Source organism: Antrostomus carolinensis, unplaced genomic scaffold (genome assembly GCF_000700745.2).
Source record: "Antrostomus carolinensis isolate BGI_N321 unplaced genomic scaffold, ASM70074v2 scaffold4592, whole genome shotgun sequence".
Lineage (NCBI taxonomy): Eukaryota > Metazoa > Chordata > Aves > Caprimulgiformes > Caprimulgidae > Antrostomus > Antrostomus carolinensis.
In genome coordinates, this window is record NW_010298856.1 from 250,335 (window position 1) to 266,598 (window position 16,264).

The 16,264-nt window shown below is 39.3% G+C and overlaps 1 protein-coding gene across 1 annotated transcript in view; it reads right to left on the reverse strand.

The window, feature by feature from the left end:
* TSHZ2 (teashirt zinc finger homeobox 2) overlaps positions 1–16,240 on the reverse strand; it is a 138,935-nt gene extending 122,695 nt beyond the window's left edge. The window contains exon 1 of the mRNA XM_010162588.1: positions 16,124–16,240. Within this exon, the coding sequence (XP_010160890.1) occupies positions 16,124–16,163 (40 nt within the window). The 5' untranslated portion in view covers positions 16,164–16,240. The remainder of the gene's footprint in view (positions 1–16,123) is intronic.
* Positions 16,241–16,264: the final 24 nt, after the last annotated feature.

Here is a 16,264-nt window from a genome sequence, read left to right on the forward strand (position 1 = left end):
CTTTCCCTCAGTGAGCACCACGCTGGTTACTCGGCCTCTTCAACACGAGAGTTTATTGACTTCTGCAGACTGATTACTGCTTAGGCCACATTTTTCAAAAGCAGAAGGTGGCACACAACCATGCAGATGCCACTGCAAGCCTGGCAGACACATTTCTAAAATTAACCGCGACCACTCACATTGATGGGGTGACTGTGCATACTGGCAGCACCACAGTGCCCCAGTGCAGCACATTCTCCCCACGTGTGCATGCAAATCATGGTAACTACATGCACAGATACAGCTTTTTTCTCCACTTAGCATGGACCTCAGGCCTCTGCTTTTGAAAAACTGCTCATTTATGTCTTACGATGCATTTTTACCTAATTGGCAGAGAGAGAAGTAATTAAATTTAACAGAAACCAGGGCTTCCAAATGAAGACATAATTTTTGAAGCCACAATTTCTATTACTTTTTATTACCTTTACCTATGTTTTATATGGCAAAGGGTCACAGAACAGATGCAACTGCTAAACCGGGTGGCTTAGTAAATGAAGTCAGCTTCTGCAGAGAAAAGCAGAAGGAAGTTAGAAGACATGAGTGAATTCACCTTAGAAGCCAAGTGAAGTTTTGAGTCACTGCTGAGTCAGGTAAAACTACAATTTAATCCAAGACTTCTAAAATATAACCTCTTCTAGATAAGGCAACAATGATCAACTAGCCAAATACACTCAGAAGAGAAAGGGGAAATTCTGAGTAAGAGTACAAAAATGAATCATTATTCTGATAATGTTTTTGTTATTATTTTTGCAGATGAATGTGAAAGCTCTTAGGACTCAATTAAGTTACCACAGCCTATAAAGACAAAAAGCAAAATCAGGGCAGATACTTTCCGCCTAGACACCATGGTGATGGGCACATTAGAAATGAAGTAGATTAGATAGATGAACTAGACAGACACATCTAACTGTCCTCTGGTGCACTCATTTCTTTGATAGCCTGGAAAATGCCAACATTCCTGGGATTAAATGAAAATAGAAAATTGCATTTTCACTGTAAAGTATACACAGAACTTTGCTATGTCAGTTTCTCTTTGTTAAAATAAACCAGGGCCCAACCACGTCCTCCCAGAGAGACCCAAAGCACAGGAAGATAAATGAAACAGCAACCAAGATACAACCAACTAAAAGCCCTCACATCACTATCCTTTTACCCCAGGATATTAGTGGAATGATATGACCAGCACACACTTTGATACATTAATTTTTCCTGAGCTCAACACCACCAAAAATGCTAAATTAACTTTCAGCTCCTTTACCTTTATGGGCTGGTCAAATATTTTTTGTTCTGTGATGCCTTTCCCCCTCCACTTTGTGCTTCAAAAAAGTAAAAGTAAACAAATATCTTGGATATAAAAAATAAAGGAGTGATTCTCCCCAGAGGTTTCTAGTCCAGGTAACAGATGTATTGGTGTGGTTTTTGCTTCAGCTCACAGAAAAAGACGTGCATACACAATGACACACAGTTAGCACTTGTGTTCACATTCAACATCCCTGTATTTTTTCCTAGTGCCAGGATGTGTGTGCAAGTACAGAGCTAGATTTGGCAGAATGCAATTTGGCAACCTTAGAGCCGGATCCTGCTCCTGCCCACTCCAGCTTTGACAGAAGTGCTGGCTGCAGCCCGGGGAGCTGCGACATCCCGGTGGTGTCGGGGAGAACAGAATCCAGCTCCTTGTGACAGTTTTCCCCACACAACATCACAATCAGCCAAACACATTTGTAATCTACTGCAGCTGGTGTTTCTATAATTGATAGAGATATAAAAGCCCTTTTTGCTAAAGTTGTACTTTTGTATTTTTTTTTTCTTGAGGGAGTTGTGAGAAAGCAGCTACAAAAAAGCAGGCTTTAAATCTCAGATAATGTAGCTCCCTTTAGAACGCCAAGCTTAAAGCAAGTAGTTACGAGTTTTAGTGATGCAAAAAAACGGAGCTAAAAACAAACATTTATTTTACTTGATGTAGCAAAACAGTGGATTAAAAAGTTAAATCAATGCACCGTCTGAATGGTTCCTGCTGTAGCTGCAATTTCAAATGAAATAAGAATGTTATAAAAACTCGTGCATATTAGGCACATTTGGAAATGTCTCCTTGTAACTGTTCTTTAAGTGTTCTGTCTATGAGCACTAACAGGTCACTGCACAGGAAATGCAGAAATATGTTACATTTTAATCAGGGCATATAAAACACTGTCTAGAATGTTACATTGCCCTTGGGAATCTGTAGTAAGTAGGGGAACTTTTACAAAGTCCAGGTCACTCTCTCCATTACATCACTGTAAAAAAAAATTATTAGGTTAAATTATATAGATGTCATGTATCAGAACTTTTGCAGTTGTAGGATGATGGCTGAGATGCTTATTTCCTTGGAGAAACTTATAATCACTCCCTTGTTCCCCTATACATACCTTGTATATTGACAATAGTGTGTGTTAACTGAATCAAAATGTTTCCAAACGATTACAATGAAAGACAACAAATATAAAATCGAGACTGTTTGTATACCCATTCTAATAACAAATTTCAGCACTTTACCCTAACACACAAACACAGAAATTGAAAACCTGCCCAGCTATACCTCATAGGTGATAAAAAATGAAAGAAGGGATTTTAGCAGAGATGTTTGGGAATGATTAAGATAAAATGTCCCTAATCCAAACAAGTGGAAACCCAGACGCTGATGGTATCATAACATCCCTCTGCCCCCCCTGACCCCCCGCAAATATTTCTCCAAATGATTTACCTCTGTTTAACCCAAATCACAAGTTTATCAAATCTCTAAGAAGTTCACAGAAACAGTGAAAGAGTAATGCAAGGGTGACTGTTTTCTAGACTAACATTCTTAGGATTTTAGTTATTTAATGTACAAATTTGGGAGGTGACACAAAACTGTACAATATCCTGAAAGTGACCTGCTCTGCTCTTGCTGATCCTGGTTCAACTTTTGTCACTGGCTTCCAGATAAAGATCCAATTTCTATGAAAAATCTCCCATGGGGCAGTAAATGAAACAAAATAAAATAAAAACCCCTGCCTCAAATAAAACAAAAGTGAGAGTTACAAGGGCCCAGCGCTGGCTGAAGTAAATGGCAGTTACTCCTCACACAGCGACACAGGGATCAGCCCTTTGCAATTTGCATGTTGCAGCATGAGAAGAGATCTCAGACTAACAGGCTCTTTTTATCTAAACAGATATCTGTGGTTGAAACTCCTGGCATTATTCTTTGTATTTTCTCCGAGCTGCTCGCTTTTGTACAACAGCTTCTTAACTGTCAGTCTGAAGTAAATGGCAGTTACTCCTCACACAGCGACACAGGGATCAGCCCTTTGCAATTTGCATGTTGCAGCATGAGAAGAGATCTCAGACTAACAGGCTCTTTTTATCTAAACAGATATCTGTGGTTGAAACTCCTGGCATTATTCTTTGTATTTTCTCCGAGCTGCTCGCTTTTGTACAACAGCTTCTTAACTGTCAGTAATTTCCACGCTTTGTTCTGGCCTACCTGTTGCCCCGCACTCCCCCAGACCCCCCCATCACCCCAGCCTGGGACCAGGCATCTCCCGCAGCTCGCCACACTGATACCTCCCAACCACCCTATATACCTTACTATTATATATTCTATACGTCTTCCACAAACCTCTCAGTGTGCTGCCTGAACTCTTCGACACTTCTGTTCAATTCTCACCAGTCAGGGTGCAGCCCCCAGCCTCGCTGCCCGCATCTCCTCCAGGCTCCTCGCAGGGCAGCAGGATTTCCCTCCTTTGGATGTTGTTGTGCACCAGCCTCATGACTGCTCCTGAGCTGCCCACACAATGCCTCTGGGACAGGACATTGCCACCGCCATTTAACAGACAAATGGGGCACAATTCTGTGCAAATTTTAAGTGACTTTTTCGCCTTTCTCCACACAGAAGGTCACCTGGGGCTGAACGCCCACCTCAGCACCTGGAGGCTCCTGACACTCTACGCTCCCACCACAGACCCAGCAGCTGCCCTGCGGATGGGGCCGTTTTTCCCAGCTGTGGCAGATTAACTTCCTGCACACATCCATCCCTAGCCTGCCATGCAGCCTGGCAAGCTTTTGAAAAAGCAAGCTGAGGAAAGCTAGGAACTGCACATGTGGAACCACACTTATTTCCACCCAGGTCTTAATCTAGACAGGAACGGTTAGATGCATTCACCACACGGGATAATGCTTTTATTCATGCTCTACATTGACCAGGCAATGGAGTCAAGCATACATTTTTACCACTGTTTTCTCCAGATATTTGATAATATCTCTCTGCTCCTCTCCTTACCCCTGCTTGTCCATGTTCTGCTTCCTAAATTTCCCTGCTTCCCATCTCAGGGCCTGCGGTCCAGCTGAACATACAATACAGACCATCTCCTCATTGTCCTTTGACTGCTCAGACCCATTGCTGTCCCTGCAGCAGGGAAAGCAATTGCCCTACTTATCCCCAGCTAAAACATATTTTAAGGGAATGTAATTGAAAAAGAGAAACCAAGAACAGAGCATGCCTGTTGGAGATGGCACGTTGGAGAATGCTGTGTCACCTTCTAAAAATTCTTTGGCAACAGCAACTTTTAGACTTTGTAAGTCAGACAAATTTGGGTGGATTTTCTCAGAGAAAGCAGAAGATATCTCTGAAAAATGTTCACGTCACTGCCAGAAAGCACAGTGGTCCCACAGCTTTGAAATAAATCCTGATGTATGTCTTCTAATTTTTTGCCAAATAACATCCTACCCTAAATTTCAGGAAGAACATTTTAAGAAACACAGATTTTTATAATGGAAATGTGTGCTCTGAGAAGCTCAGAACTCGAAACATTAGACCGAGTAGAAATCAAGCCTCTCAACAGCAAACCCCAAACAACCTGGACTTTAGGAACAGTTGTGTCCATAATATAGATGATATTGTTGCCATGCCTGTGGCTATGCAGTAGTCCAGCATCCATACAACAGTGCTCTCAAGGCCTCCGTTAGTTTTCTGATCTTTTCAAGATCTCCACTAGTTTTTTTTTTCCCCTTTTCATTATCACATAGCTGAACTTTTACCGCATTAAAGGGCTGCCAGGCAGGTGAAGGCGCTGAGCCCTGGGCAGCAGTGTTGGCTACTTGTTCTGCTCCATCCACAGCACACTGCCTCTCTGGTTCAAACAATCTATCCGGCTAGAGGGATCATCAGACAAAAGCAACAAAAAAAATCTATAATTCTGAACACAGAAAAGGTTGATTATTTGGTCTGTGTTATTTGAGCTGGTTTTTTCCCATACAAAAGTAAAACAGTAACTGGTCGAGGCTACAAAACCCAGGTCTGAGTCCCTGATTCAGTCAGAGGGGCCCTTGGCCTTAAATTTCAGTGCAGACTTAAAAATTGATAGGAATACCTTTTTAATCATTGAATATTCAGCTGCTTGTTATTGATATCTACTTAAATGATGTGCCCTTAAATTTTGGTCTGGTCTTTAAAACACAATTTCCTCAAATTCAATACAAAATTCATTTGTGGATCCAAATTGTGAAGTGAGGTCCTGTAATTTTGTTCAGGTGCTTTTTCAGTTATAAGGTATGTTTGAAATAGGAAATCGAAGGAGTTTGCTGTGTCAGGTAATGTTCTGTTAGCTTTTGAAAAGAGAAAATATTTAATACCCTAATTTTTTTCCTGCTCTGAATATTAGTTTAATTGTCACAAGTAATTAAACGCTTATGAGTAAAAGACATCTTCAGACATTTTGACAATACATATTAAGAGATGCTTTAAGGGAAATCTGCACAGATCGGCTTTTATTTGTTATGCTAAACGATGATGCATCCTGATTGCATTTGTTCCTTATTTGCAACAGGAGACGTACTGTGAATGATCTGTAAGGAATAAAATGACAGTATTTGACAGGCTAGAAAATGGCTGGGCAAGGATACAGGATAAGGAACCCTAAAAGGGCATTGTTTGTGGAGGGGCAATGGCATAGAGACACTCCCTTCAATCTAAGGCAATGAAAGCATCAACAACTAAATTACAGTTAATAACAGTAAGAAATAAACATAAATTACATCTACAGGGCTCAAGCTCAAGGACTTTGGACCACTAAAAATATATATTATTATATCAATTATCAAAGAGAGACAAATTCCCATCCTGGGAATTTGCATATGAACTCTAATAACCTACTATTCAGAAATAGAGGCAAGCATTAATTTCCACATGAAAAGGAGCCATGGGAGAGCTTCCCAAGTCCCCAGCTCCAGAGAAGAAAGCCCTACCTGGTGATTCAGCACCGAACGATCTGGCCTCTGTTTTAGAGGGTAGCAGGTGGTCTCCCAGGTATGGCAGATTAGCCCTATATTACCTAAGATTTATTCTGAGTTCCTGTCAAGATAATGGCTGAAACAACCATTCCTGAAAGGTAATATGGTATGAAAATAAACATAAAAAATCCTTAATGAATCCATAGACTATTAGTTACATCATATTTCTTCTATAGGCAATACATACATATCCACTTTAGAAAAACAACACTGCCCTTGAATGAAGCTTAACAATTCCTGTTTGCATCAGAGAGGGAACTGAAGAAGGTCCATGGGAACTGCTTGGTGCTAAAAGCTTTTGAAAATTTAGATCTCTCTTTAGATGCCCACATAAGGATTTAGTCTCTTAACAGTGGAAGCTGACTTACAAAATTCAGAGCCTCAAACTTTATTACCTGAGATTTCCAACCAGCTCTGGCAGTCTGGGTGGAGGAAAATGTGTATGTCCGGTTTAGTTACAACTAGACCAGGTTTTTCATATTTCTCAGGGCAATGCATTACGTACTGTCAGAAACACAAAGCTAGATCCCAGGTCTGAAAAAGAAATGTAGAACAGTATATGGGAGGAAAAGTAACCATAACCAAATTCTCTGGTCCTGAAACTTATCACTGACCAAAAATGCATCTGAAGATAATTTAGGGAAGTTAAAGAACTTAAATTATTCTGCTTAAAACTATTGCCCAGTAAAGCTTCCTTGGCTTGCTAACAGTGCTCTGCTTTCTTTGACTGTGAGTCCTCCCAATTTTGGGAGTTCCTGGACATGAGCAAAGTGCCATCTCCTCTGCCACGGGAAGTAACATGGAAGGGATGAAACTGCCTTTCCAGCTCCCCTCCACGGCTGATTCCCTGGTGACCCAGCTGGGCTGCTCCCTCATCTCACCCCAGCAGCAGGCATGCGGATGCCTTGAGCTTCCAGCCCGGCTTTCTCCTCTGGAAGTGTGCTGACGATAGAAGTGAGATCTAGTACCTAGAGCAGGGAAGTAGGAGCAAATGATGTTTGACCTTGAGTAAATCAGCTAATACCTCCTGGCTTCAATTTGCATTTCTGTAAAATGGGGAGAAAATATTCTTGCTTCACTGGGGTTATTCTGAGGAGTACATAGCATTAGTAAGAAAATCTTGGAAGAAAGGTGCTAAGTAGGAAGAAATTTTACTCCACTTCCTAACAAAGCACGCATATACGAGCAGGAACCATGCAGCTAATCAAAAGCACTAGAAAGCTTTTAATTTTTTTAGCATTTAATTCTGTAGATGATCAATATAACTACTTAGCTTCTTTCACCTTTCACATATTAATTCAATGCTGCTTGTACTGTGCTTATAAATGTTATGACATGGCTGAAAGAAACATAAAAAAATTAATTTTGGTAGACCATATACCAGCTAGCACAAGGTTGTGTTTCTTCGATACAAAACTGTATATCATTAAAAGATCCAGCTCTTTTCTGTGAAGTCCACTCACGCTGCAGGAAGTAAATGAGTTTTTCCAACATGTACAAAGAAAATTGCAAGCCTTATGAATTGTGGTGCTGATTCCCAGCATAACTCACACAAAAGTATTAATATATGGAAAATTCAGAGTAAAATCTTTCTACCAAAAAAAAAATAAAATCAAATTTCTGCCCAAGTAGAGTGTAAGTGATAGAAATACGTTTGTTGTCTGCACATATGAAACTGCACCAACGTGCAGATTTTCATTCTGATCTCCTTTAAGCAGAGTTTCAATAGAAAAATTCTTTGTTATTAAAGTATTCCAGAGAATTTAATTATTTTCATTAAAAACAAGAACTGCATGCTGCTCCTTTTTCAATAGAAATTCTGCACCAATTCCACATAAACAGACCAAATATCACTTCAGCAAAGTTGCTTTGGGAATATTTAACGGCATTTTTTAAGTTATGAAAGCAATATTGAATGAGATTTACTACAATTTAAGATAAGTGGGTCTTAATTTTATATGAACAGAGAGACTTAAAAAGCAACCAGAAAGAGTTCCGATTATATTGTGCTGGAATATTAGGCCTCGTGCAAAATTTTCCTTTTCTCTTTTACATGCATAAAAACAAGCACAACAGGCTTTTCAATTAAATGAGTCTTTTGAGAGAGATGTAGGAAGAGCCAGAAAGCTCCTTAAAACTTTGCTGCTTTTCATCTTTGTCAGGTAAGGCTGTGTATTTAAAATGACCAGTTCTTTCCAGTACACAGTCCTTCCTGAAGGTTTTTTCTTCCTGTTTGACCTATCAATTTTAAAAGGTTTCCCAAAATGGGAATGGAACAGTCGGTCTGGATTACTTTTCCTGATATACTTCTCTATAGCCATCTAGAGCTAAGGATACTTCCCATAGTCTCTTTAGCATCGTGAGGAACTTTAATGAGGCTCAGTATCATTAGACGATAGCAGTTTACAGAACACAGGGAGAAAAGACACAGAAAGCAATAAGATACAGCTATAATAGATACAAGCCACAGAGATGAAAGAAAGAAGTCAGCATCTCATTTGCATTAATACAATAAAAATACAGCATTAATGTTGCTAGTTGTAAATTTTTTTCAATAAAGTTGAGACTGATTATATCTGAAAAAAAGGCAGGCTGTGCATTCCTCGTAGGTCTTGCAAGTGTTTAGGCTTTAAAGAACAGTTACTGGCTATTAACTTTCTAGATTTAATTGCCACTAAAAACAATCTCCACGAAACTTCAATCGAAAGCCACTCCTCAAGAACTGGTGGTCTGATCTCTCAAAACTGCTTTGTTTATAGCAATACAAATTCAGAGCTACTTTTCATATAACTCCACTCCATCATTATGTAATGTATTTTGTTTACTGATATTATGTGTGTGCACATATATAATTATATACACAGACACATACACTGGTTCCTCATCAGAATAAGTCAAAGACAATATTGCCAACCTTGTTTATTAAAAAATCGCAAAGCCCGTCCTCAAAAATCATGATACTAGCTGAAAATTATGAGATGTTAAAAACAGTCGCTTTGAGAATCATGGCATTTTTCTTCTGGCATAAGAACTTTTGCCTGCATGTTTTCAATCTCCTTAGTTCTCCATAGCAAGGAGTTTAAAATAAATTTGCCTTTTAAAATGCATATTGCGCACTTGCATAATCACCAGAGTCCAGGAGCTGGAGGTTTAAAAGAAAATAAACGCTAACAAAGGACTTTCAGTGGACACAACTCCTAACATCACAAGAATTTTAACATTTGGGCAAATATTGGTGGATTACTCAAAAACTGTTCTAAACAACTGAGTTTTCCAGCTTGTATCCATAAGAACGGTGCATGTCTCTCCCAGGCAGGCGCTTGTCTCTCCTTTTTGAAGGTATACACGTCTGAATACCTGAAGAGGATCTATTTCCAATACATTTAGGACAGTTTGTTTTATTTAACTGCGGAATTTTAGCAATACTTGGGACCATCGGGTGTTGCACATTAGAAACAATGTATTTTTCACAATCTAATCTTGTCATTTCAAAGCTATTGTTGTGACTTTGTTTTTCCTAGGGCAAAGGGGGAAAATGTTTATTTTAGGGAAACAAAGATTCTCTTCATTTTTGTAAAGGAAACACTTAATGCAACACTTAGATCATAAGACCAGTTTTTCCACTTCTTTTTTCCTGAAAAACCTTACAAGGTAACGGACGAACAGCCAGCAACAGTTAAAGAGGGGTGTGTAAATCTAATGGGAAACAGTGTGCTTCTATGATAAGTTTCTCCTTGAAACCTTAAAAAATACACCGTTTGCTGTCAAGGTATTTCCAAGTTGCAGAAGCCTTTATTATAACATGGTAAAAATGATTCGGTGCCAAGATCCAACAGCCTCAAATCATAGGTCACCTTAATGAGGAAGAACTGATTTTAGTCCCTAAAACTACACGGAACTTTTAGGTTTTTGATTTTCAAAACTGTCTTCATGCATTTACTTGAGAGCTGCTGCTCGTGTGCACAATGTAACACTGTTTGTCAAAAAAATATTCTTTAAAAGATCGTATCGTCTACCAGTATCAAGAAACAGCATTCAGTAATTAACACAGAGAATGGAAACCTGTTTGAGAGGTGAAGTTAGCCGAGCAAGCAAAATATCTCTGTCATACAGACTTTAGAAAATAATTGCATGCAACCATTAGTAATACAAGCTACAAGCAGAAGTCTCCCTAGATATAAAGCTTAATGGTAGAATCTAGTCCCTCTTCAGAGGCAAAACATTAGTAAAGAAACATGTATATTTAATTTTGTAGCTAAACACCCCACTCTTACATAGACAGTCTTTACACAGGCCAGTTACCCAAAGTGCTGAGTAAGAGCTACAGAACTGGACCCACTCTCATGTAAATTATTGTAATTAAATAGGTAATGAAAAATCACTGCTCTTGCACAAATGAAATGTAAGACTTCAGCTGAGAGTGTAATGTGTTTCCAATTGACTCCTGTATCAGATTTGAAGATAGATGAAAACGTCTCTCTGCTTGCATGAGCACACTTTAGAGGTAAAACTTCACAAATATTTTCATTTTGCAGAGAAGAGAGAAAAACAAAGGATTATTTTAGCAGTAAAATCAGTAGGATCCCCCTTTTTTAAGGCATAATATGGTACACACATGTCTCAACCTGAGAGGCACTAAATAGCATTTGAATCATTTTACTTTGCATTTGCTAATAATACGTCATCCAGTAGAAGAACCAGACCTTATTCTCCCCTCCACTAGCTGACATGATATTTTTTTTACATTTGAGCTCTTAAGATCTGCACAATAGCTTAACACAATAAGTGTTTAGCCTCTGGTTCCAACTGTAATTGACAGAGTACAGTTCCATTCCCTCTGCTGCTGCTAAGTTGGGAATTGCAGCCACAGCAACTGACAGCTTTTTTTTTTTTCTGCGAGTCTGGAGTTGCTCTCTGGGAGTGATGTCCTCATCGGGATGGGAAGGAAAATGACGGCAGAAAGGCTCACCCTCACCCTGGCCCTGTGCTATGGAGGAACTCCAGGGATCTCTTCTAGGGGAAACAGTTACTTGAGGTGGGTGCTACTAATGAGAGCAGAAATCAGGAGAAAGTGCCGGGAGGAAATACCAAAATTCTGCCGTTTTGAAGAAAATGGGCTTTTCAATTAGAGAGCACAGAAGAGGGACAGCATTTATTTGAAAGAATTTCTGACAATGAACATATTTTTTAAAGTGCTATAAAACTGTGTCATTTACTGATGGAAACATCTTTTATATCACAGTCACAAGGGCCGAACTCTTGGTGAGTGCCACTCTTTATATAGTGATAATATACTGTGCTTTGATATGTGAGAGTAAAATAAAACAAACATGAGTTCAAATTGTCCCATTCAGGCCTGAGTTTTGACATGGGAAAAAATTATATAGCAGCTTCGGGCTTAGTAGCTGATTCCAGAATTTAACGCAGATGGCGACTAATTTTGGTGCCTCTTTAGTTGCAAAACTACCTATTTTGGAATATATTTAATTAAACAGGATTTAAAGGCTCCTCTTGTTGTGAACACCTTGGCTTTTTTGTCATCTGTCAGCACTGCGATGTGCACAGTAACTGAAAGGTTCTGAGGCATGAGCTCTTTAGGTGGTTTTGATGTGCACTTGCTTTTCTGGAGGATGTTTAAACAAAGCAGTGCTGCCATTTCTACAGTTTCATTCAGTGCTGCTTGCTTGGAACCTGCTTCTATTGCCTTTGTAATAAAGGATACAAATAATACTCAAAAAGCCACAACGCTCTTAGTTATTAATACATACATATATCACTTCCTTTCATCACAGAAATATACCTATCGGACCTCACTGGTCATTTAATCTGTTCTCTGAAGAAGCAGAATTTCACTTTTTAAATATGTTTCTGCTTCAAATAATCTTGCACTACTAAGGTGCAAACTGCAGCTTTAAAGTACTGGCTGCTAACCCGTCTTCTGTTTGCTGCTCTATCAGGACTCTTCCAAAAACAAAACTGTGTTATTCTACAGCTGCAATGAACAAAATAAATGCAACTGATAATCTGTTTCTGCTATACTTTTCCAGAGCTTTGGTTCTTAGGTAGCCTAGTGGAGCTGGGAGAGAAAGAAAAGAAGAAATACAAAATTGCAGCCGGAAAAGACGTTAAGTCCAGATTCCTCTTTGCAGGCTTTAAAAAAGCAAACTAGCAATTCATGATCACAAAATAAAATATGCACATTTAAACAAGCTGCAGGGGAAAGGAGAGTTTAATCCAGTGAAATTGTGTTTGAAAGCTATTTCATACCCCTAGGAATAAAATCTGAATAGCAATTCTGCTTTGCTCCCACCCTTCTTCCACCCTTCTGTTAATATATTACCATTTGTTATGGAATCGTTACAAGACTTCTACCCCAGAGGTGGCTGCATTTCGTTGAAGGATAAAGTACTTTCTGGGCCTGGGTCTCTTCTTACTCGCAGGAGCAGACAGTGCTCATTGCAACTGCACTGATGCTGCTAGTCAAACGATTTTTGATTTGCACCTGAGCAAGAGAAGAATTAGGCCCAGAGTTTGTAAAGCCCTTTTGATTCATCTAGGTGAAAGCTACAATACAAATGGGTTGTTTATTGTAAACACAAGTATGATGCTAAAGCAGGCACTGATATAAAGAGCTGTAACTATCTGCTTCAAGAATTACTGAAATGGAAATGACGATCTCAAAAAGGAATGACAATTCGGCCCTGGAAAGATCAAAATGCATTTGACATAGTTTCGGTGTTGATGTGAAATAAAGTGTCTTTAAAAGTGTAATTTGACATCAAAAATCCCCATCATCAAACATAAATAGTGCCCCATTTATCCCATTACGCTACCTTGTTTCATTACAATGGTTTGTAATATATTTCTTAGGAATACAAGGCTTAAAATTAATAATAGAAAAGGACAAAATTGCCATGTATATTTCTCTAGATAGATTTTCATCTAGCAGCAGGACTTCACTTTTGATTCACTCACTGGTTCTCTCTAACCTTTACATTATTCATTAATCAAACTAGAAACCTGCTTTCAAAGTCAGTGCATGGTAGTAATTATTTACAGTTGTGCATAGTATTTAATTTTAAGCAATGACAAAAGCAGGCATGTCCAGAATCATAAGGCTTATCATTTTTCTTCCATTGGAGGTGAACTATCTAAAGAAGCTAAAAGTTGCAAACTTCTCTTCAATATCTCTGCTGCCATCAAGACAAAACGCAGTGCAACTGATACCTTTGAACTTGTACAACTAAAAATAAATAAAAGTGAAAATTAAGTAATATATAATGCATTAACTCCTTTAAATTAAAGGGATAAGGAGTTTGCTATCAGCCTTGATGAGCGATGCATTTCTTATTGCACAGTCTGTCTACTGTCACTTTGAGGTATTTTTCACCATACAAAACAGAACCTCAGCACTATCCCTGAAAATGAAAGTCAGTTTTAAGAACTATATACAACAGGCACGTCTGCTCTTTGAAACCCCCCTACCCACCACAAGCACACAAATACGACTTCAAAGCACGAGAACTATTGCAAATGTATAAACCTACTTCAAATCAGTTATGCTGGATGAAACTGGACTGCATTTGGAGTATTTTGCTCACCTGAAACAACATTGATCTGAGGACAAATATAATCAAAGAAATGCATCACTAAAGAACAATGCACATTTTATAATGAGAGCAAGAAAGCAGAGATGTTATTTTGGTCATTCAGATTTCTACCTCATCAGGAAGATTCTCAAAAATACTGTAGCGTCCTGGATAAAAACATCTCTTACTGTATTCTCAGCAGGGAAATCCCGGGAAACAACAGCATGGGCTTTGCTCGCAAAAATTTACTTACTCTGTAGCCTATGTTTCTAAAATAGAACAGGGTGCCCCTTCTACAAAAAGATACTACACACATTGCAAGTGAAAATCCTACTTTGAAAACAGAATAAAATGAAGCCTCATACTCCTGACAGAGAGAAAAAAGGAGCAGTTCTAGCACTGTCACTGTGATGATCAGCATCCATGAAAAAAAAGCTATTTATCCTGCAACTTGAAAACGTTAATGCCTTATTCAAATAGAACCTTTTTGTGAATAAAACAATAATAGCAACTCATCAGAGAGTTCTTCTGAATACATCTATATATATACACATTTCTAGCTTAACTATTATTTATGGTTAAAGGGGAGCTTTGGTTGCCAAGCATCATACCAGCAACCTGCATAGGTACATTCATTGGACACGTCCCAAAAGACTCTGCCTGCATAGCATTGTCCTACACCTATATGAATACAGTGAAATATGTAAGTTTATAAAAGTTATGCATGTCCCACTTTCTGTGAAATAACATTTACCTGTGAATGAATCCCAAGCACTACTTTTCAAAGTTTATTCAAGTATGCCACTAAACTTGCCCGTACATTTTGTCCCACATATAATATGCTACTCCTAGAAAACATTAAGAAGGGCCAGGAAAATCTGTAAACCATTTTTAAACTAAAAACATAAAATATTAGTTTTCTTTAGAGAACTAATCCGATGAAGGACACAAAGAAAAAAACGAAAGGAAAAAACCCGCCCACATTAAAAGCCAAACAAGATAATAATTGTGCATGTCTGGCTAAGAGAATCTAGAGGGCAAGCCTTACGTCATTGGCACTTGGGTTACCATGGTGAGTGATTTATTGATATATATCAAGAATGAATAGATCAAAGGCAGCAAGATGACAGGTGATCAATCAAATGTCAAATCAAAGCTGGCAATCAACTGGAAAGCTGATTTTTCAGTGGGTGGGTCTGGCAGAAGAAAAATGAACTTCCATATTGCGCTTCCCAGAAACAAAACCCCACCACACTATTAAAAAAAAATAAAAAGCAATTAAGCAGCCTGAAAGAAAACTCTTTGAAAAGATTTACTATACAGGCTCACTCATCTGTTTCTTTTCCTTGGCCCCCAAAAGAAAAAGAACACCCTACAAACGACAAAACAAAACACTTCGAAAGTTGCAAACTATTTTCTTCTTTAAAAAAAAAAATAATAAAAAATTGCAAAACCACTTGGCATGTGGAAACACATAAACTCGGCTACAAAACAAAAGAAGGATTTGATTTGAAAACGTGGATTGTCTTCTAACAGTCAGAACGTTTCATTTTATTTCCTGTTGCAATTTTCACCACTGATGATCAAAGGCTGAACTTCCCCACCGGGTTCATCAGCAGAGACAGTCCCTGTACTATTTCAGGCGTACACACACACACACACACACACACACACACACACACACCCGGCCAGCATTGCCACCAGAAACACGGCGGAATAAAAGATAAAACACACCGACCCACTTCGCGAAACACACGTTTTAAAGACAAAAACCACCAGGAAGGAAGGAGGGAGGGGGGGGGAATCAGAAATGGGAAAAAAAAATTACTAAAGCGGGAAGCAAATGGGAAGCTGCTTTCGGTTCGGTGAGGGAAAGGGGCCGGGGGAGAAGGGGAGACGAGAGGAAGAAAGTTGGGGGGAAAAGTTTCGCCCGGGCAGGACGGGGGCTCGGAGCGGGAGCAGCGGGGAGCGAGCGCGGCGGCAGCGGCGGGAGGGTGGAAGGGGACAACCCGTGTCAGAGTCAAGATCTTGGCAATAAGGACTGAAACTGGCTCCGGAAGGGGGAGGGGGGATAAATAAATAAAGATCCAGCCCGGAAAAGCAAGGGTGACCCTAAATAATAATAAAGATGGGGGGTAGGATTGGAAGGAGTGGAGAGACAGAGGCTGTGTAAGTGGATGGCTTCTCCTTACCTGCAGCCCGTTTGGGTGCTTGCTGTTTCCTCCTTGGCATCGCTCTACTTTCTCCGATCTCACTTCTGTCCCCAGATCCGAGAGCCCTGAGTCGCTCCTGAGTCGTGTTTCTCTGCCTCTGCCTCTCAGCTGCTTTTCCCC